The sequence below is a fragment of the Pogona vitticeps genome, chromosome 1 (assembly GCF_051106095.1).
Source record: "Pogona vitticeps strain Pit_001003342236 chromosome 1, PviZW2.1, whole genome shotgun sequence".
Lineage (NCBI taxonomy): Eukaryota > Metazoa > Chordata > Lepidosauria > Squamata > Agamidae > Pogona > Pogona vitticeps.
Window position 1 is genome coordinate 201,543,445 of NC_135783.1, and position 22,680 is coordinate 201,566,124.

Here is a 22,680-nt window from a genome sequence, read left to right on the forward strand (position 1 = left end):
GCTGGACCGCTGGACAACTGGACCAGTCGTATCCCACACGCTGGACACCAATCAATGTGACAAACCCAGACCTACTGGGATCTGCCACACGTTAACTAAGCTGCCACCAACCATTCTCTATAAGAAGTCACACAGACCAGGGATGGATTTTCAACAAATAAAAGAATAAGGTTTATTTAAAACAACACACAGGAAAATAAAATGATCAGGTGAATAAGATATAGTAACGTGGCTTAGTTTCACTCATACATACACACAGTTTGGTTCACACAGAACCCTTAACTTGAAGCACAGACCCTGAACCTATCAGTTCTGGCTAACCAACAGACACCTGAACCTATCAGGTTGGTACTCTGACACACAGTAGTACCCTGTCTGACACACAGACTCCCACACCAGCTTCTTCTTCCCAGCTGCTGCTTCTTCACATCCCAGCATCTCCACTTCTCCACACACGCATCACATATATATACAGTACAGCCCCTCCTCCTGATGTCCCGCCTTCCACTCCCCATAGGATGGAACTTTCCCTCCAAACCCACGACAGACAGGCAACATCAGTGCTGTATGTAACACATGCCTCTAGAAGACTCCCCCCTCCACCAGAAACTCTTGTGCCAAGAGAAAGCCAAAAGCCAGTCCTCCTTCAGCCTCCACAGACTCCACTTTGAGGCCTTTGACAGAACGAAGGTCTCCTCTGTGCTGCCAGAACTGGCACAGAAAGAGATTGAGCAGTGGCCATACAAACAAGGCTAAGTGCCCTGCAAGACAGCTAGACACCCTAGCTGCCTGCTTCTTTTTATCTAGGGCACCCCTTCATTTTTTGGCTGCATCCATAGGGAAGCACTTTCTGCCCTATTTAAGGATTGCAGAAATGTTTCAAACTTTCTTCAGTGGAAGACTTAATTTTGTAAAATTTGCTGGGAACACCTCATTATTGGACTTCCACACCCAGTTTTTCACCTTTTATTTTATTTTATTTTATTTTATTTTTTTGCTGTCAGGAACAGTTCACACCTGCTGTTCCCATCACTCTGTGGGGCTTTGTCACACACACACAACTTCTCTGAGGTGGGTTAAAATGCCAAAATAGAACACATTTCTAGGTAAATTGCTGGGGGAAGGGGGTGCAATCTTGGCTCCTACCGAGGGACAGACATATTCCCTTAAAATTGTACTGGGCAAGGTTTCCTGTTGTGACATTTGGAAGCAACATGGCCATGGAGATTAACTGGGAAAGATCTTTGCAAAGACAGATGGCAGTGGGTGCTGAGTTAAAATGAAGAAATGGTAAGGATCTGTTTAAAAAAAGCTGTGAAAACTTTTTTAAAAAAAATTCAGCTCCAAAATTTTCAGCTCCTAAGTAAAGTTGGAATTTTAAAAAATTCCAAATAAATACTTAGATGTATAAAATTAAATTGTAAACTGCCCAGAGAGAGCTTTAAGCACTATAGGGCAGTATATAAGCAGCACACTTTGCTTTAATAACCAATCAACAGACAATGATGTTTAATGGACTAAGTAGCAGTCCTCTATACCTCTACTGAAACACGAATCTCATTGTGGTCAGTTTACTCTCCCTCTCTCAGGGAACTGTGCCCTAATTTCTTAACACGAGTAAGCTTTATATTGCAAGTAAGTCTCAGTGATTTTAATGGGATTCTTAATTCCAAGTAAGTATACTTAGATTTGGAATCCTTCATCTGTTTTCAGTGGGGAACTTTTCTGTTCACTTCCCACAGAAGGATTGTTGAGTTTTTATTGCAGATTTTACTCTGGTGTATTGACAGTCCATCATCATAACAGTTTCTGTTTATTTAAGTTAAGGGATGGAGGAAATGCACTTCATAAAAACATGCCAGTGACTGCAGGCAATTTGAAATGGTCTCAGGAGTTACGAGAGAGACTGCTGAAGCACAGAACACATTTTAGGCACATCAATCACCTGTAAGTATTGCAATAAAAATTATACAATAGGGCTTAAACCACTTCCCAAAGCACCTTCTGCGATGTACTTAGAAATGACATTGAAGGGGGGAAAACTTGCTGTCTTTCTAGGATTTTGCAAACAGAGGAAACTAATTTTGTCTTCCAAAAATGTGAGAAAATGTTGTCTTTATTGGATAAACATGATGAGGAAATATATACCTCATGGGCACAAGATCTAGACCTCCACTGTGAAGCACATCTCAGTCAACCAATCTTCAGGCACAACGAGACGGGATTACTTGAAGTTAACTTCAATGAAAAGGTACACAACTTAATCCACTTTTACAATGATCATTTAAAGAAGTGTCCATCATGAAGGACTTCCCAGAACAGATACAAAATGGAAGGCTTCAGGGGGTAATGGTGATAAGTTTCACTCTGGAGGACCTCAGAACTATTTGTACTCATGTCTCAGAACTCTCTTCAACAGGATCCAGTAGTAAATATTGGTTGGAAGAGTACCTTTCTTTGGACAAGCAGCTATAAATGTCAGGAGGAGGAGGATAGAGACAATAGACAGTGTGATAATGGCTTGTCAACACAGAAATGGGCCTATCAAGCTGTTAATTGCTTGAAGGTACAGGCCACATTCAGGGTGATAAAATGCATTGCTAGGTGGATTTGGCCCTCACAGAAGGCTGAGACTTGTTTCGGATTTTTAGCAAGAATGCCAAAGTTTCCTGCAAGATTGGCTTAATTTGTATTTTCTTATGAGGTATATTCTCTTCCTACTCCATGTTTGTTTGCTCTGGATCAAGTGCCATCCAGACATGAGAAGACAGAAAGCTGTGTTATATGGAATGAAACCATTGGTCCATGAAAGCTCAGTATTGCCCAGTCTGACTGTTAATGGTGTTCCAGGCCAGATTCTTTCCTAGCCATACCTGGCAGGTTTACCTGGCCAGCAGCACCTGTTAAGGACTACACCATGTTAGGTTCCTGTTGAGAATTTGGGTTAAATATGTATTTTCAGGACATAAGCAAAGTTAGGAGATATCAGATTGCAAAGACACTATAACACTGAGAGAATAAAATACTAACTTAGTCTATTAACATATATACAGAGACATTCATTTGGCAGCATAGCATGGCATGGTACAATACATAAGATAGAAAAAAGTGATCTGACTCGCAGCAGATAAAATGTCCCCTTTACACATGACTTATATACATTATTGGGACCACTCCAAAAATACATTACTTCTACCTACATAAGATTACACCTTGTACAACAGCTGCACAACATCAAGTCTTAACCTTGCTACCCACACCTGAATACACTCAGTACATGACTCAGGTAAAATCAGCCATTTTACTTTCACTATACAACATTTATATTTAATACATTTTGAGATCAAAATCTCAACAGTTCCCTGTTGCATGACCAGTCTCCCAACTGGGGCCCAAATGGTCACGCAGCAAGCAGTCTAGCGGAGTGGGACAAGGGGACACTTACACGCTCCACATTTTAGGCAACAGACGTCTGGGCTGAGGCTGACATTCTGTTACTTAGCAAGTCACAATGAGAGTAGGCCCACTGAATAAGCAACACATGCAGAGGAGTTAACACACCAGCTCCCTACTGATTCAATGAAGTTACTCTCGTTGTGACTTAACTATGCTGAGCCACAGGATTTCAGCCAATGTTTTAAAAACGAAAACAAACAATTAAATGATGAAGAGTGACTCTTGCTCTCCTCCTCCACAAAGTTAGTACCCCACCAGAGATTATCAAATGGTCCCCCCTCCCCACATAACCCCTTTTAAAGGGCAGAAATTACCCCACCCGTCCCTTACCTGGATTTTAGGAGTTAATTTTTTTCCATTTATTTTAACGACTAGTTCTCCCTGGCCAGGGCCAGACTCCCCATAATCTGGTTATGAGTTTGAGGCCCCAGAAAATGGCAAACAGGAAAAGAACATTCCCCACAAGCATGCCTCTAGAAGACTCCCCCCTCCACCAGAAACTCTTGTGCCAAGAGAAAGCCAAAAGCCAGTCCTCCTTCAGCCTCCACAGACTCCACTTTGAGGCCTTTGACAGAACGAAGGTCTCCTCTGTGCTGCCAGAACTGGCATAGAAAGAGATTGAGCAGTGGCCATACAAACAAGGCTATACAACATTTATATTTAATACATTTTGAGATCAAAATCTCAACAGTTCCTGCCTATCCACAGACATTCTGTCCTCCAGCTTAGTTCCAAACAAGGCCAGATTTTATGAATGAGGTAGCCTGTCAGTTTTTATTTCCCTTGCCTGTGAATGGTTGAAACCACCACCACCACCATCACAATATTTTTGCATTCTACACCTAAAGAAATTTTGGTAAGTCCTTTAAACGGAACCAAACCAAACGAACCCAAGACACATTAAGACAAAACAAAACAAGAAATTTTGCAGAAAATTCACAAACATTTTGTGTGCCTTTTCTAATATTTGGACGATACAATCCATTCATTTTTTTGCAAGCAATTTCTCCTTATACAATTTCCCTGTATACAATGCATTATACAATGATTTTCTCTCTCATGTACATTTCAACACAAACATCCCTTCCTCTGAATATGCATTTTTCAGCCGGAGAACTGCACTGCAAAAATTTAAGAGAGTGAAAACGATGCAGGTGTGCATTGCTTTGCTTACCGGTTTGGAAGAGGTATATTAGATATGTACAGTTGAAAATATTGATTTTGCCGCAAATATACAAATGCCCCAGCCGTCTGTGGAGCATGTCTCCTGCTCGGTAAAGGAATGTAATCTAAGAATTTTAAGGGCCTCCCTATTATGTGTGGGTACTGCACCCATGCAGCAAAGGATAGTTCCCATATTTTTTTTTAAAAAAAATGATTTAACAATCCAAACTAAAATATGAGGACAATTCTCAAACTTGAGCAGGCCACCCTGCTCACCACCTTCGAGATGCATTGGACAATATCTTCCATCACCCCAGAGGAGCATGGCTGAGGCTGGCTGTTGCTTCATAGGAGCTGTAATCTATAATTAAAGCACACCAGGTTAACAAACGGCATTGAAGAGCCTCTGGAGGCATTTGTAAAGCGTCTGAATGCTTTTTGCCGAACGGATTTTGCCAAAAGGAAGTCTGAATGAGTGTACGCAAGGTGAAGAAGTTTTGAAGTAGCTTCTTGTAGCATAACAAAATCATTTACATCTTCCGCTGCAGCTCTCTGCCGTCCTTCGGGAAGTGAAATACCTTGAGGCTTTAAAACATCATGCGATACCTGAGGTTGCTGTGCAATTGTATTCCAAGAGAGAAACTCTTTACAAGGTAAATAGAAGCGATTCTGTGTGAAAGATGTGTGGGAATATAAAGAAATAGAAGAAAATTGACATAACTGCAGTAATCTGTTTGAGTCTTCAACTATCCTAAACCAAAAGCAAAGAGTGTGCAACTATTTTTCCTAATTATTTTGTCAACTGGATGGTCGTTACATTGGAGTTTGTAGTTAATCTTGTATTTCAGTCTTACTGCACCCAGATGTTTTCCTTTGAATACAAAGGGCCTTCATCTCCTCTCTGTAGAATTAGTTTGCACTCCTATTGACAGCCAAATAGCAGTGTTCAAATTACAGAAGAGGCAGGAGGACCAACTACTTCCACTATGTTTAGGGTCACCACACACTTTCCTTCTCTCTGAAGTGATTTGGGGTTGGGAGAAACATGGGGGATGGGAAGCTTCCATACTCTTCTTTCTCCGGTTCTCAGGTTTCTTAAACGAATCGGTTGCAAAAAAAGGGAAGAGATAGAGGCCTCAATGGACCAGGGATTCTTTAGAAAGCCAATGCTCATTGCATGTTCAGTTGTGCTCAGAATGGCAGCTTCCTGCAATGCTTGAACTACTGTTTAGTCTTGAAGGCAGCGAAAAGGAAATAGTATGGGAGTGGGCAACAGAGATACAAAGGTCAAGACTGGCACTGTCAGGCACTTGATGAGGCCCAGACCAGGACCTCTTGAGCCTCAGGCCCTACTGCTGTTCATTCTTTCTGTGGTCACTGTCTGTGTAGTGTTTCTCCCTAAGTCAATGATTAATGACAAAATGGAGGAGCAGAAGAAGGAGCAGCTAGCCTGTGGAAAGAAAGAAAGAAGATCCATTGCTTCATTCTGTTTTCAACTGCTTGGTCAGCAAGTCAACATACCCATATCTGTGACTAATACTTACTTCTGTATATGCAATTTCCCAGATATGCTCAGGTGTAGATGGCTTCTGTGCTAAACGCAGTATTCTTCTTGCATTCTGGTTCCAAGAAATTAAGAATTTGCAGACTGTTTTGCTTTAGTACATGTCCCACTAGGTATTAGTGCGTAGAAGAGAGTACAAGTCATTTTGGGTTCCTTCAACAGGAGAAAAGTAGCATAGAAATGAAACAGAAAAACAAACAAATGATCTGCCTCTTACAAGCCAACACAGGATACATCTATGATATTATTATTACATATCTTTTTTTTAATAATACCTAGGCAGGTTTAGTATGGCCAGAAACAGTTACATGTGCAGAAAAGCCTACTATGAAAATTGGTGAACCTGTCTCTCTATGACTCTTTCTCTCTCTGGGTGAAAGGCTTGGACCAGCCACACCGCTCAGCCTACTGTTGAGTTCTGGACTTCTTTGGAATCCAGTAGCAGCCCTATGGTCTACATCTGAGTGCAGAGAGTGGCTCATAATGAATTATCTAGTCTAGGAGGATAGCAACATTCGGCCTGTTGGCCACATATGGCCTCTAGAGCAGCAAATATGGGTTTCTAATGTTTTTGGGATGAAATGGCTCAAATAAAGAGAGAGAGAGTCTCCTTCTGCCCTCTAGGGCTGTGGGAGGGTCAATTCTGCTAAGTCTTCAGGGTGTCCTCACACTCCTAGCCGCCACCACCCCCGACCTCCCCATGTTTTCTAACAAATTCAAGATAACTTTGGCTACTGCAGAGTGCAACATGGCTTTTCAATTTTAAAAAAATTGTAAGCAAGAAATTTTTTTTTGAAAGAGAGGGAAGTAGAGGGTGTGGAGATGGCTGTGGCTCTCCAAGGTGTGGCCATGCAGATGTTACCCATCTGGAGTTGCCTACCGTTGCGGTATATACTTCTATGTCCATCAGTGAATTTCTTTAAATTAGCCCACTTTTGTTGCTGTTCTTCCTTTTCCTCCTCTCCTCAGTATCTTGGTAATTTACATGCAATTGCGGAGCAGTATAACCAATTAAGGAAAACAATCCTACCCAACGAAGCACAACTCATCGCTCATGAGCTTTGGAGAATTGATCAACAACTGAAGCCTGCTTTTGACACACTGACCTGGCAAAACGAAGACCTGTGGACCTATATTGAGCAGACCAAGGAGCTTGTTCAAAGGGTAGGCGGCAGACTGAAGAAAGCCAAAGATAATGTGGACCTGATCCAGGCCCTTCTGCGCAGACTGAGTGAGACTTCTTTTCTAGCACAAAAAGCCACCACCACTTCTTTGATGCCGTGCTTTGACAACAGTGAAACAATATGCCAGCAATATGAGAGCGTTCAAGAGATCGGGAAGACGATCCATCAGTTAGTTCAGGTGACTATAGACTTCAAATAATTCTCATATATGTTTTCTCCTGGGAGTAATGAGAACTCTTGCAAAGGAGAGATGCCAAAGTCTGATTGACCTTTCAGCAGGATAACAGTAATGAATTTAGATGAGGGTTTTCACATGGCAGGAGCAAGGGGCTAAGTGAGTAATATCCAACCAAAGGCTTTGATAGAAACAATGAGTTTATTTAACTGTGACCCATACGGGTCAGGGATGCTGAGGGAGCCAGGAGGATTTAGCAATGATGGAGGAGCTTTGGGGAGAGGTCTATGTCAGTGTAGCCATAGGGAGTGCTCTGGAAAAAATCTAGCTCCTGGAGCCTTTCTGGTTATCCATTCCCCCCCCCCCCCAATTTGACTATTGTTTTCCCCCCTTAGCATTAGTTCGGGGATATTTTCTCTTCTACTTTATAGCAGAGATGGGCACAAACAGGTTTGTCCTGGTTCATCCCAGTTCATAAAAATGGCAGCACAGGTGGTGCTGGTCCCCTGTCCCCACCTCTTCTGGCTCAGGCAGCCCCTCACCAGGCCCAGCCTGCTTGTTTTTTCCCCACCCTCTCGAAGGATCTTCCAGTCCCAGCGAGAGCTCAGGCTTCTCTGCCCCACTCTCTGGGCTGTCCTCACACTCTGGAAAAAAAAGGGCGGGGCAGAGAAAGGTTGGGCAGCTCTTGCTCATGACTGAGACATTAGCTGAGGAAGTGGGAAAAAAACAAGCACGTTGGACCAAACTGGGGGAAGCAGTATTTTGGGCCACTACTGACTAAGCAGGATTGGGCTGATTTGGCCACTTCTTCGGATCAAGACCCAATTACCCTCCCTTGAACCCAGCAGGAACCCACGTTGGCTGCCACCACTTCCAACTATCTTCCCCTCAACAGACTTTCTTTTAAACATCAGAATGTAAGCAAGCCAATGGGACACACACAGCATTTCTCCAAAAGTAAGAGAACTCTGGGAAACCTGCACCTTGTAATCAATAGCCAGGGTCGTGGTTCCTCCTGGAGTAAGAATGTACCACAGGAAGTTGCACAGTGGTAGGTTGGCATCATTCACACACTATGAGTTACTATGGTTGTGGTGTCTGCGGTACCACCAAAACACAGTGCACATAGTATATGTCTGCATACGTGAAGATAATAAATCAAGTTAGGATCCAGTGGGGAAGTGCTCTGTCCCTTTGCCTCAGTCTGTGCACACCCATGCCTGGGAGGGTTATTAGCCACAAAAAAGCAAAGAGTGAGTGCCCCCTGGCTTGCATCTTTTTTTTTTTTAAAGAGGAAATCATATTTGCTACTGCTGCAGGGAATTCTGTGGTAGCAGGTAGCACTCAGGGAGGGCAGACCAGCTGAAGGGGTTGAAATGCCCCCCAACACAAGCTACTAAAATTTTAAGTCACAATTGTAGGTAATGGAAAGTAACACGCCACTGGAAATTTTTTAACCAGCAAAAAGACATTATTGTTTTTAATAATGTTCTCAAATTTTGCTCAGTAGGTTTCCACTCCCTCTTCTGCACCACCATCTAGCACAGTAGTTCCCAGCCTTGGGGTCTCCAGGTGTTCTTGGACTAAAATTCCCAGAAACCTTTGTCACTAGCTGTGATGGCCAGGATTCCTGGGAGTTGTAGTCCAGGAATATTTAGGGATCCATGGTTGAGAACCATTGATCTAGCCTGTTATCCTGTTATCTTGTATTGGTTCCCCTCTGAATGAAACACAAGGACCACCTTCTCCAGACTGCAGGAAATAAGGATTTGTTTCAGGGGCCAGCTCTGCTGAGGGCCAAAGGCAGGAGAAAGGAGCTGCTTCAGGCAATGGATTCTAGAAGTCAGCCAATTCTTCTTTATTTGGTTCATTATAATTGAGGCTTTCCTGCCAAGGATGGGAGAAGAGCTTGTGAGGTGTTCTGCCCTGGATAATGATAGCTAACCTTGGGGATCATGGATCACGCTGGGAAAGGAGAACACCCCTTGGGAAGCGAAATGTCTTGGGCTGGCCCCAATGCATTGGATTCCATGCGAACAAGAGACAATGCGTTAACAAGTCGTGCTTGCATCACCCCTGCAGCCCAGCACAGACCTCTCGCCTTGGCGTTCAGCTCCGCTTTGAGCCTTGTTTAGCGTTCACTCGCACAATCAGGCAATTACATTATAAGCAGTGGAGAAAGCTTTCCCTCTTCAAAGAGAAATTTCCTTTACTTTTTCAAGTGATTAATTAGTCCAGATTGGGGAAAAAATCTGTGCCAGGAAGTGCAATTTCAAACTCTGCTGCTGCTCATTTTCTAAGTGGCTTTTCTCTCTCCAGGACAATCAAGCCCTGTTTCAGGCAGATCCTCTTTCTGATGAATGGAAAGCTTATACCGAATACGTTGATCACATGGTTTCAGATGGACTGTTTAAAGCTATCAAGTGTTCTCTCCAGCACCTGACAGAAAACACGGAGGCGACTTCAAAATCCAGCCCCTTGTTTGAAGTGCAACTCATCCTGAAGGGCAACGAAATGACTTTTAAACCTTCTTTGGACCATACAGTCAAGGGCAATTTTTCTGACATCGTGGAGGGTCTGATCCAAAGCGCCTACCTGATTGCATCACATATCAATAGAGTCGCCAAGCATCTTGGCCGTGACACTTACCAGGTATAATCACAAATATGCCCCTTATCTTTTCTTTTAACCTGAAACGCTTTTAGTCGCCATTTCGGTGAGGCTTTTCTCATCCATCCAAATAGCTGTGTAAGACTCTCCTTGATTTAATCTGTCTGTGATGAAACGTTATAATGATCACAACTGCTGTGGTTCAGCCAGCTTGCCCATAGCCCTGTTCTAATTTAAGAGGGCGTAAGCTCCATTTTGGGAGACAGTCAGAAAAACAGCCAGCCCTCATTATTATGGATCCTGGTAATATAAACACAACTCACACAAAGCACCTACGTACTGTTCTTTGTTACCAAAAACAGTTGGGAGGGTGCTTATCTTTGGCCTGGGGCAGAGGGTCAGGGCACCAGGGTTTAATGCTTCCCCTATATTTCTGTGCTTTCCCACCGAAAGTTGTTTTCCCCTCCAAACCACCTTTGTGGAGGAAGGTTCAAATCCTTTCCCCTTCATCGGTGATCCTAAGCTGAGTCTGAAGATTCTCCACTGCTATGATTTAATAAGAAATATTCTCCAGTCAGGTACTGGAGAGAAACAGAGAAATCCAAGCCTGAGATTCAATAGTGAGTCAAAGGTAATGGCTAGCTTGCCTCTTTAGTCACCTGACCAACACAATCAAGGTCCCAGTTATTGGTCCCTAAAGACCTGATTAGACTGGGCAGGGGGAGGGGAGACATGTAGGCCTCTAGATGTCACTGGAGCTGCAGTGCACTAAGGTCCACATGTCCCCAGTTTCAAGGATGTTATGCCTATCCTGCCTTTCCTTCAATAAGTTCAAGGTGGCATATATGTCTCCCCTCTCCTTTATCTTGACAGCAACTCTGGGGGGGGGGCAAGTCATGCATTAAGCAAGAGGGTGAATGGACCCTGGTCATGCACTTTGTTCTTGGTTCAGTGGGAACTAGAACTTGGATCTTCCAAATCCACGTCCAATTCTAGTCACTCACAGCAACATAGGTAGCATAGAATGCCATCCAAGACTGTCCCTGTGTAAGCAGCTTGGTTTGGGACCCTGCCAGCATGATGCTGTTGTTACCTATCTGGGAAATTTTACACCTGAAAAGAGGTAAAGCTAGTACCCTGTTTCCACGAAAATAAGACCTAACTTGAAAATAAGCCCTAGAAGGATTTTTCAGGATGCTTGTAATATAAGCTCTACCCCCAAAATAAGCCCCAGTGAAGTGAAACCCCACCCTCCACCATTGTGCAGCAACCAGAAGAAGATGATATGACTGTATTTGAACAAATGTAGATGGTTGTACATGAAAAACATAAAACATCCCCTGAAAATAAGCCCTAATGCGTGGTTTTTTGTGTTTTGTTGTTGTTGTTTTTGAGAGCAAAAATTAATAGAAGACCCTGTCTTAATTTTGGGGAAACATGGTATCTCGTTCAGTCTTGTTGCTTTCTGCCAGAAGGAGAAGGTTAGACTAGAGTCAAATGGGGCTGCTCTCCAAAATCCAGTGAGCCTTCTGTATCATGTAATTGGTGCTATCCTGGACTCTTTGAAATCACTTAACAAGGAACTTCTGGAGCTCTTAAAACTTCAGATGACCTGCCTTAGCCCAAACACTGAAGAAATACATTTATTTTGTCCTTTTAATGTCTCCTCCTTACATTTCTCTGTTGAAAGGAATCGAGGTTTCCCTTTGCTATTCTGCACGGGGCCACCTGGATTGCTTGGCTAAATGCCTTCTTGTCAGAAGCCTGTTTTGAAACCTTGAACGCAGCATTGCCTGTCTCCTTGACATAATTAGAGAGAGCCTGATGGCAGCCCCATCGCTGTTTCCCAGGCCTAATCACCAGGAGGGGGAATGTAGGTTCTCCAATTGTTGCTTCAGACGGCAGCTCTCAGAATCTGTGGCCACTACAGCCAATGGTGAGCAATGCTGTGAATTTTTGTTCGACACACCAACATGACCCGGAGGGCCCCCATATTTCTCAGCTGGGTTGTAAGTGAATAATGTAGAAATCTGCCTTTTTCTTCCCTGAAAACCTGTTCTGGTAATCTCGTTGCCTTTCGCCATCACGCCATCAGCCTCTCATCTGTATCTGGGAATTCCATTGTCAAAACAATTGAACTCCCGTAGCACATTTGACATGCTCCAAGTCCTGTCTGTTCTACATTCATCACAGGTTCCAGTTCCTTCCTTTCAAAGCATGTTCCCACCTTGATGTGGTGCAGCCCATTTTTTTAATGTTATAACCTTGCCTGACATGACTGGCTCTGCCATAGGCATGATACTCACCCGCCTCCAGCAACAAATGAGTCTCATGAAGAAACAGCAAATTGTTGGTGTTGCTGAATGTGCCCTTAAGCTGCTTCCAACTTACAGCAACCGTAACAGGCTTTTTGAAGTATGTGACATGTTGAAAGAATAGTTTACCGCTGCCACCTCCAGTGACTTTCCATGGTCAAGCAGGGATTTGACCCAGATTTCCTGAGTCCTGGTCTAGCGCTCTATTTACTACACCACTCTGGCTTTCCCACAAATTGCCAGTTCTTCATTTATTCCTGTCGTATGTTTACTGCCAGGGAACTGAACATTGTGGGATTGTCAGCCTCAGCTAACAAAATAAGCAGGTTCATTCTGGAAGCAACGTACCATGACTTTCTCAGGATGGGTACAACGGGGTGCTTCATGGCTGTAAAAGGTTGAGGACTCTGCCTGTTGTCTATAACTGGACTGTTCCCTGGACAAATACTTGCAACATAATAGGCACCTATTTTCATAACACTTGTTGAGAGATGGGAAAGTCTCTCTCTCTGGACGCAGAATATTCTGACCAGAGGTGTCAATGGCCATGCAAACTGGGAGCTGTAGTAAAAAAAGAAAATAAGCTTTCCTCATCTCTCCATCTGACTCAGGATGACCCCCTTTTTGCCTACGTTTTCCCCCACAAATCTTTATGAACACCGCACTCCCTCCTCCTCAGTGCCTCTCCCGCTGCCCTGACAATCTTCTTTTGAGGACTGGAGACACTTCCTTGATGGCAGGGGACCTGGTACAGGGAACAGCAGCGGGTGCGGAGAACTGGCAAAGAGTGGGCAGAGTCTCCCAATTGGGATGGATGGCACCTATCTGCATGGGATTTCCCCAAGGATATCTTCTTCCTTTCACCATTTCTGCTGCAGGCCTGTTAAAGGGTGCATCAAGAGCCACTGGCAAAATCTCAGTTCTCTGCCTATCTGCAATGAGGCTTAGAGTATATTTGGACTTCATGTATTACAAAAGCTGCTCGTGGTCTGGTTTTGTTCCTTTCTCATTCATATTTTTTACATACGTATGAGAGAAAGTATATGGAGGGTGCTTATAAATATTAGTTGATGTTCAGTGGATAATCAATCATTTTTGTATTTATTGTAAGGTGTCCACAGTCTCATTGGCCTCATATTTACTGCAGAAAGACAGGACATATTTCCCCCTCCATTAGATCCTTGTTCTTTATTATTGTTACTTATAAAAAGCTTGCCATGGCAGTGGCATTTTATGTTACATGCATAGTCATGTCCAAAATTGCCAAAGATTTTTTCCCCAAAACACACACAGAGAGATTGTAATTTGGAACGGGACCTACCACGTGACCTCTGGTACTTAATGGTGCTTACTTCACAACGTAATTAAACCATCTCTGTGCCTTGCAGCTGGCTTTCTCCCCCCCCCCCCAGAATAGTTTATAAACTTGCAGTTGAGCTGGTGTCTTGCTTGCAGACTGTATCTGAATTTCTTTTCACAGTGCATATTAAACCATTGGCCCAGTTCTATGGTTTTATTTTTACATTTAGCATGATGTGGACCAGATGGATGCCCTGGAAGAAATGCACCAGGAAATCATGAGCAGAGTGCACTCAGTCATCGTTAATGCCCAGGAATATCAAAGCCACTTTAAGAAATACAGCCACTTATGGATGGATGATAAAGCCAAATTTATGAAGCAGTTCCTTCTCTATGGACGATTTCTTCACACCGAAGAGCTAGAATTATATGCGGACTATGAACTTCAGAAATGTTCCCCGCAGTTAGATCACTTTAAACAACAGGTACGTACTTAGCAATTTTTCAGATCTTTTGATCTCTTTCTGTTCATTTTCTTCGGTTATACTGTTTACCTCAGAATGTTTTTCCAAGTAAAAGCTCTTCATTGTGATCTTACCTCACTCCTCAAGATCAGCATTTATGAAACGCTACATAAAGAAGTGAGCGAGGTTGAAAACCAGAAGACGTTTAATGGCTGGTTCCAGGTTGACGTTCAGCCTTTTAAGTTAGCTCTGATGAATATGATTAAAAGGTGGAGCTGGATGTTTAAGGAGCACCTACTCAACTATGTCACCCAAAGGTAACCTACTTTTGGTGCCTTTGAAATTGAACTTTTTATTTCAGCACTAAAAAAAAAACCCTGCTCATTTTCTTAAACTAGATTAAGTTTGGCTAAAATAGATTATGAAGTAAAACAAACTCCCAATAGAGTTACTGGGTAGAATCATAGTTCCCCCTGTGCACAAATGTAATATTATTGTATGTAAGAAAAAGGTGGGCATCTCCCAGGAGTTGGGCATGTATTAAGTCTGTAGGAGCCACTGGATCTGCAACACCTTCCACAGCTAATACACCATCATAAGACTTGACACCAAAATCTGATGGTCAACATGGAGCTCTCTGTGGGGTAAAAGTGTGGCACATCATCTTTTGGGATTGTAAGGCATAGTGCTTTTTCCATTCTCAAGGCAACACGAAGGCTAAAGAAGTGATGAAGTCACCATGATTTCAGCACCATGGATGGTGTTGGCCATGGTCTCTTCTACAATAGCAGGGGTGCCCTGGGATGTGTGTGTGTGTCTCAAAGACCTATGGGCTGCACTTTGCTCATCCCAATATAGAGTTTGTTTACTCTTACAGCTGATGTTGTGCAGGAAATATTATGTGCTCGATATTGAAACAGTCCCTTCCATGTGTATCTCAGATTAAAGGGACAGCACAGCTATGCTACTGGCCCAGGCCTCGGCTTCATCTCTAGTGTTCTTCAGCCCCACCTCTAGTATTTTTGCAGGATGAATGTGGATGCCTATAGCTGGGAAGACTAAATGTTTGGTCCTCCATATGTGCTAAAACTTTTCTTGCACAGACTTCCAGCTTGTGTTTAAGCCTAACCAGATGGAAGTAAATGAACAACACAGGCTCACCCACATAGGCATCCACGCTGTGGAGAGGCCAAGGGGCTAGGGTAAGCAATAGAAAGCCATGTGAAGCCATGGCAGGGACTGATGGCATGGTTCATTTAACACATGAAGATTGCCTAGATGGTATTGAAGACACTGAGCTCCATTGAGTTCACTTCTGAGAAAAGTTGTATCAAATAACATGCAGTAAACTCTCTGTGTAAGATTTTTATATCTATGATACCTTGTCCTCCTAATTTAAACAATGATTTTACAAGTTTTCTAGTATGAAAGTGCCCAATTTTTAAGATGCAGAGTTCCTTAAGTTGCAATGAAAGTTGACAGTAGATGCAAGTTTTATGCCAATTGTCTGCTGATCACTGTGCTAATGATTAGTGTTACAGAGTTAGCCACATTTATCCATGAAACTGAAAAGGGGCTAGCTAAGAAAGTGAAAGAAGGAGACTATACAGTTCTGGCTGAAATAATGGGACATCTCATGGCCATCCGTGACCAGCAATCAACTGGAGACATTTTCAGACCTTTAAAATCCACAGCTGAATTGCTACAAAGTTATGGACAACAGTTACCAGAGCAGATTTATAAACAACTTGAGGTAAAATACAAATAATTTAAAAATAAATAAATTCAGCTGCAATGTGATTCAACCACATTTTTTTCGCGTTTTGAAACTGATAATAATGTTGGATAGCCATTTTTAAATTGTATTGTTATTAGAAACTCTTGTCATCAATAGGAGGTCTTTAAATTAACATTCTTTTATTGTTTTATTTACTGTCTTATTACTTAACAGCGGAAATCCTTTTGATTTAAAATGACATCACATAAGCCGGATGATGTCCTCATCTGGAGATCAATATATTTACTAAATATAATTGAATTGAATGTAATTTAAAACTTCCTATCCCACTCTTCAGGGTCTGCGGTTCCCTGGACTCCTTTTGTCCTTGGGAACGTCAGGATAGGGAAGGGGGACCTTTAATATTGGAATATCACTGGCAGCCATCTGTTGACAGATTGGGACTGCCAGTGGTGATCAGGCAGTGTTTTCCAATATTAAAGGCTTCCCTGTTAATCTGAAGACTCCCAGAGGCTTTTCAAGATAAAAAGGGATTCCCGAGACTTGAGAACCTGACAGGGGGTACAGGAAGTTTTCAGTCAAATCAAATTAAAACTATAATATCTGGGTTGTACAGTGGAAATGTCAACAGGATTTCAGCCAATGGTTGGTAGTAAATGCCCTGGAGCTACTTCCTCAACTCTGCATAAGGCCAAACAGTCAAAACCAGAGAAGTATCTTCCTGAGACAGAACATGTGATTAATCTAGTTCTGATAGATTTTATTTCCCCTTCAGAGAATGAGGCAAGCTTTCCAGGGCTAGCAGGGAATGTTTTAGCTAATAATAATAACATCAGCAAGAGGGATGATGGTAAGTACCTGCTTCAACACCTAAGAATATTAATAACATGATGGAAACACATAGTAGCTGAGGCAGCAACTACACTGGCAAGCTGATTTGAAGCAGCCTATATTTCATTTGAATTTGCAGTTAGTTATCCGCAAGGGCTGTGGACTGATTCAACTCAGTGGTCCACACACAGATACAATGAGATCTGCATTTCAGTCCATAGCTCTCCTTCCTTCCTTCCTTCCTTCCTTCCTTCCTTCCTTCCTTCCTTCCTTCCTTCCTTCCTTCCTTCCTTCCTTCCTTCCTTCTTATGCCAATCCTTTTACAGTTCACTATCAAGCCATCTGGTTTTTAAAGAATTGCACAGTGTACGGGAAAAGGCAAAAGCTTTCCAAAGTTCTTTATAATGCATGCAGAATGTATGTAGAAATGTATGTAGTCTTTTGTATTTTGTTGGGGTTGTTTCAATTTTGTAGCATTTCTCTTTTCTTTTTCTTTGTGGAGGTGATCTAGCGCTAAAGCAGTGTGACTCGGAACTTAACTCATTTATTAGGAAAAAAATTGGGGATATGTGGGAGACACATTTCCTGGGGTGGATGTTCCTGCAGCCCCTACATATCATGTCCAAACTTCCTACAACATCACAACACCACCCACAGAAACACACACCCCTTTTACAGAAAGAAACAACGAATCACATAGGAAAAAGTCCTTTCAAATTGTTCCAGTTTGAAAAAAGTAGAATTTCCTATTGGCAGAGAAAAAAATCTGTGTTGATTTGAAATCTGGGGACCCATGTTAAAAGATTATGTGCACAGATTGTGATTTGTACTTATGAAAAGTTTTCACAGACAGCACTGGCCCTGAACTCTCAACTGCTGAAACATACATTTTATGAGTTTGATGTTATTGACTCACGGTGAGCAAGTCATCCAGTGGAATGAGATTGTTCTTCCTTTTTCATAGATATATTGGGTTATATAATGCCTTCATGTCAGATTGAAATATATATGACTTCCAAAATTGTAACAGGACTCCATAACAGATGCTCAGATTGGATCTATAGTAGGGGCTAATTATACACCAGTTAGAACAATGGTGCAGCTTGAGAACTTTTCTCTTAAATCATTGATATGTTCCTTACAAACACTACTCTTGCACCCAACAGACTCTAAGGAAACAATTATGAAAGTGGAGCTGAACTGCATCAAGGAAAATGCATCATGTACGGACAATATTTAATTTTATATAGGAGGCATAAAAATATTCTCCAGATAGTACATTTAAAAAAAACTGAAATATTTTGGAGGTAGATAAAATTAATAGAGGCTTGTGATCAAAAGTTTAATGAACTAAGTCATGAAAAACTAAGGCATGAAAAAATAAAAAATATTTGTAAAAAGATAATAACAAGCCAAGTTTATTAAATTCAAAATAGTAAAGAGGAAAAGTTTATTTGGATAAAGAAATAAATTGTTTAGCAAGAGAAAAGTTGCTTCCAATTCATAGCAACACTAAATTGGTTTTCAAGTTATGTGGGATATTTCATAGAATCACAGAATAGTGAAGTTGGGAAGGGCCTATAAGGCCATCGAGTCCAACCCCCTGAAGGCAAGAATACAAATCAACGGTTATCTGCCAGGTGGTTGTCTAAATTTATCTTGAATGCCTCCAGTGTTGGAGCACTCACCACCTCTCGAGGTCATTGGCTCCATTGTCGTACTGCTCTAACAGTTAGGAGGTTTTTCCTGATATTCAACTGAAATCTGGTTTCCTGTAACTTGAGTCCATCGTTGCATGTCCTGCACTTTGGGATGAGTGCAGGACATGAGTTGAGGACAGACCTTGCGCCTCCACTTCTGTATGTTTTCTACCCAGAAAACCCTGAAAAGGATTGTCATAAATCAGAGCTGACTTGATGGCGGACATTTATTATTATTATTATTATTATTATTATTATTATTATTATTATTATTATTATTATTATTATTATTATTATTATTATTATTATTATTATTATTATTATTATTATTATTATTATTATTATTATTATTATTATTATAGTGGCGAAGACAGTGACCCATTCCTACGTCTTGCTGTCCAAATAGATGCCAGGTGTTAAAGGGCACTGAGCAGCCCTCTTCGGGTTTTCTACTGTAGGGACCCTACCATCCAGATCAGCAAAGGACTTTCACATATAAGGCACAGCAGTGCAAAGAGTAACCTTGGTCTCTGGTGGTGGATTCTCTGGTTCAAAGGCACTGGTCCATTTAGTCGTGGTCCCCATTTTGAATGGTTGGAGGATCTGAAGAACTGCTATCTACGAAAAATAACTTTTGCCAAACTCTATTGAAAATTTTGCACAGAAAAAAAACCACCTTAATATTTTTCTTAAAGGAAAGAGACCTTTTTTTTTCTTTCAAGAAAAATAATCATAGAGACCAAAGAGTAAACAGGCATCAGCCTTCTAAAAGGTTGTTCTTATATACACAGTAAAATGATGGCAGCATTGAATCCACATTTTCATAAGTGCCTAGTTATGTGCATAAATCTGTTGTGCCTTTCTTGTTTTCTTTTCCCTCCATTGTGTGATTTCCCCACATAAGAAATGAAAATATTTTATGCGCGGTATTAAAGTTGGAAGCTTGTCATCTTGATTGGCTTATTTTTCAGTTCTAAATTCTCATTTACTTTGAGTGCTTCCTTGGAAAACATTTTTTTAAACTATGGAAATATTGTCTTTTAAAGTTCAATTTATAGATGGAAATGTCTTTGTGCCCTCATTTATGGATTCATTGTCAGTAGATTGCTTATTTATATTAAAATTTTCCAAGCAAGTGAATAACAAATTCTGCGTCATATAAAAGTCTAGTTTTCAGCTGTACAATTTAGGGGAAGCATCATAGCTTAGTCTGTCCTAGTGAAATGGCCCTGGTTTCAGAGTGAACCTAAGACTGAAGACTCTGAAGATGCCGGCCACAGAGACTGGCGAAACGTTAGGAAGAACAACCTTCAGAACACGGCCATAGAGCCCGAAAAACCCACAACATCCATCAGATCCCGGCTGTGAAAGCCTTCCCAAATACATTGAACCTACGACTGTTTGAAACTATAGAATGGTAGGGTTTTAGAGCTAGAAGGGGACTCCAACAACCTTGTAGTCCAGATTAGATTGCAGAGGACTACAGCTCACACCATGCAAAGACAGTTCAGCCATTGGTGATATTGGTGAGTGATGACAGTATTCATAGTGTAACACATCTGGAGAGTACAAGGATGGGAAAGACAGACCCAGAGTGTGTCCAAACTAGCTGTCTTATAACACAATGTACACTTCCTTCTTGTTCTGCCTTGAGCATCTGTATCCTTTATTTTTCACTGTTTCAAATATTGCTTTCATTTGCTTTCCGGAACATAGAAATCTGCGATGCGATTACAACTGTGTTGTCGTGGGTGAGGGAAGTGCAGAGAATGACACTCTGGATGAACAGCTGGGGTGACATTAGGAGGAATTGGCTACCTCCAGATTCAGAACAGGGATGTCTTGTGACCAGGACATGGGGGACACCCCCTGCATTTTGCAATGAGGTGTTTGCCTTCTTCCAGGCCACAAGCTGCTCACGGTTCAGAAGCCATATGCCTCTCAATTACTAGTTGCTATAGATTGTTTGTGGGGGTGGCTCTGCTGCTTTCATGTGTTGTTTCAGGGGCTTCCAAGCATAGGTTGGCCACCATGACATGTGAGATGCAGGGCTCTTGATCTTCAGTGTGTTATACATCTTAAGCCTCTACTGTCACTGCCATTTAATCTCTCCTACTTTATCATTATATAAAAACTTGATAGGAACAAATAAAAATCATAGTGAAAGTGAAGCCCAGAATACAGCTATGGATCCTGGTAATATTCTTAAATGCATTCTAAAATTTAAATTTTGAAAGCACACTATTATTGTAAAAGCTTGATTAAGCAGCTTTGAAGCCTACTTGTTCTGCTTAGTTTGTAAATTCTAGTCTAGGCATGATTCGCTTTGTTTGCTCAGAAAGCCACGGAGGATGTGCAAGGTGGTCCACTTGGCAGCTTTAGTGAAGGACACACATGCGGAGGTCCTTGTAGGCAACAGCGAGGACTCAATTTGACAGTGGCGTATCGAAAAGTTTTGATTTACGCTGATCTATCATGTTCATTCTTTGCAGAACCAAAGACATCTCCTTCAAGGAAATCTCAGTGAAGAAGTAAACGTTTTATAGCACGTTAGGTGCAAATGCCAGAACAAAAGCAAAATCAATAGCAATAGCTTAGATTTCAAAGTTGGAGAGGAGTTAATCTCAAAACAGGTCTGTAGACGGGAACAGCTACACGTATTAAGCATTCCAGCGACGATTTCTTCCCCTGAAACATTATTGATTTGTAGAAACATTCCTGTTCTGGTATCTCTAGAATGATATCAGAAACATCCCTTAGAATGTGTTTATTCATTGATTTAAAACATTTTTATTCCTCCTTTAACTTTAACAAAACTCCCAGGGCGGTTCACAACACTTGTAAAAACAATGTCAAGTATAAAATATAAAGAATGCAATATAAGATGAAGCAGGATGTTATGAGCTGAGCAGAGTGATAAAAATGTACAGGGCCAGTGAAAACAAGCAAGCAACATCAAATTAAAACCAGCTTACTTGGCATTCTGGAAATGCCTGCTGAAATCAAGGTGTATCTGCACCAAAATGACGTTGGGTTGAAACAAGAAAATCTAACCTGGAGTTCAGGCAGTGGAGATACTGTAACCCAGTCTCCTCCCCATCCCTGTGCCTGTTATAGCCTCTTTCCTTCTGAAGGCTGGTGGATGGAATGAGACAGGAGGACGATATAGCACTGCAATAGAATGGACATCCCATAGAAATGCCACAAAGCTTCCTTGTACGAAGGGAAATTCTTCCTTCTACCAATTAATTATGTCCTGGCCTCCACTGAAGCTATTAAGTTGCAACCTGCAGGGTTATTCTGACAGATGTTTCTGTGGGTGACTCATGACAGCTCTGGGCAGTCTAGAATCAGAGAGTTGTCCTATTTTAGGTCCTGTCCAGAGAGCTACATCACTTGCTGTTTGGACCACTATCCGTACAGTTTGGTTCGAATCAAATTATACCATCCAAATAATGTTAGACTTAGCCCCACCCCATCCTGCTCCTTTATGCACCTCTCCTGCTCTATTCTGGCAGAGTGCTAGGGCTTCTGGGTGGGTTTTTTTCGGTTCACTTCAGTCCTAGTTGTCTTGTTGTGTAGCTGTGGAGGGTTAGTTTGCACTCAGATGGGCAGTGTTATCTGAGGTGAGAACTCTGTGGTGTATTACCATGTTTTCCGAAAATAAGACAGGGTCTTCTATTAATTTTTGCTCCCAAAAATGCAATAGGGCTTTTTTTCAGGGGATGTTTTATTTTTTTCATGTGCAACAATCTACATTTATTCAAATACAGTCATATCTTCTTCTGGTTGCTGCACAGTGGTGGAGGGTGGGGTTTCACTTAACTGGGGCTTATTTTTGGGGTAGGGCTTATATTACGAGCATCCTGAAAAATCCTTCTAGGGCTTACTTTCAGGTTAGGTCTTATTTTCGGTGAAACAGGGTAGTTGGCTTGTGATATTAAAAGAGAGGATGGAGAAACCTTGTCCTTGTGAAGCTTTTTCCACCTTACCTCCTTACTGTGCATAGCATGAATGAGTTTCCCAAAAGGTCTGTGAGACAGAACAGAGACGCCTTTGCCCAAGCAGGTCCCACTGCTTCAACCCACAGAGGGCAACAGACCTGTGTAACAAATGAGCCCCCCCCCCAAAAAAAAGGAAAGTTGTCATGGCCTGGTGAATGACAGCCACAGGGAAGGGG

At 41.9% G+C, this 22,680-nt stretch overlaps 1 protein-coding gene across 1 annotated transcript in view; it reads left to right on the forward strand.

Annotated features, from left to right (window-relative positions):
* The first annotated feature begins 582 nt into the window (after window positions 1–582).
* The window catches only part of LOC110088588 (dynein axonemal heavy chain 11-like), a 269,144-nt gene continuing 247,046 nt past the window's right edge, over window positions 583–22,680 (forward strand). The window contains exons 1-8 of the mRNA XM_078394150.1: window positions 583–1,947; window positions 2,059–2,251; window positions 5,169–5,273; window positions 7,154–7,546; window positions 9,863–10,195; window positions 13,998–14,252; window positions 14,379–14,548; window positions 15,765–15,984. Coding sequence (XP_078250276.1) covers window positions 1,856–1,947; window positions 2,059–2,251; window positions 5,169–5,273; window positions 7,154–7,546; window positions 9,863–10,195; window positions 13,998–14,252; window positions 14,379–14,548; window positions 15,765–15,984 — 1,761 coding nt within the window. The 5' untranslated portion in view covers window positions 583–1,855. The remainder of the gene's footprint in view (window positions 1,948–2,058; window positions 2,252–5,168; window positions 5,274–7,153; window positions 7,547–9,862; window positions 10,196–13,997; window positions 14,253–14,378; window positions 14,549–15,764; window positions 15,985–22,680) is intronic.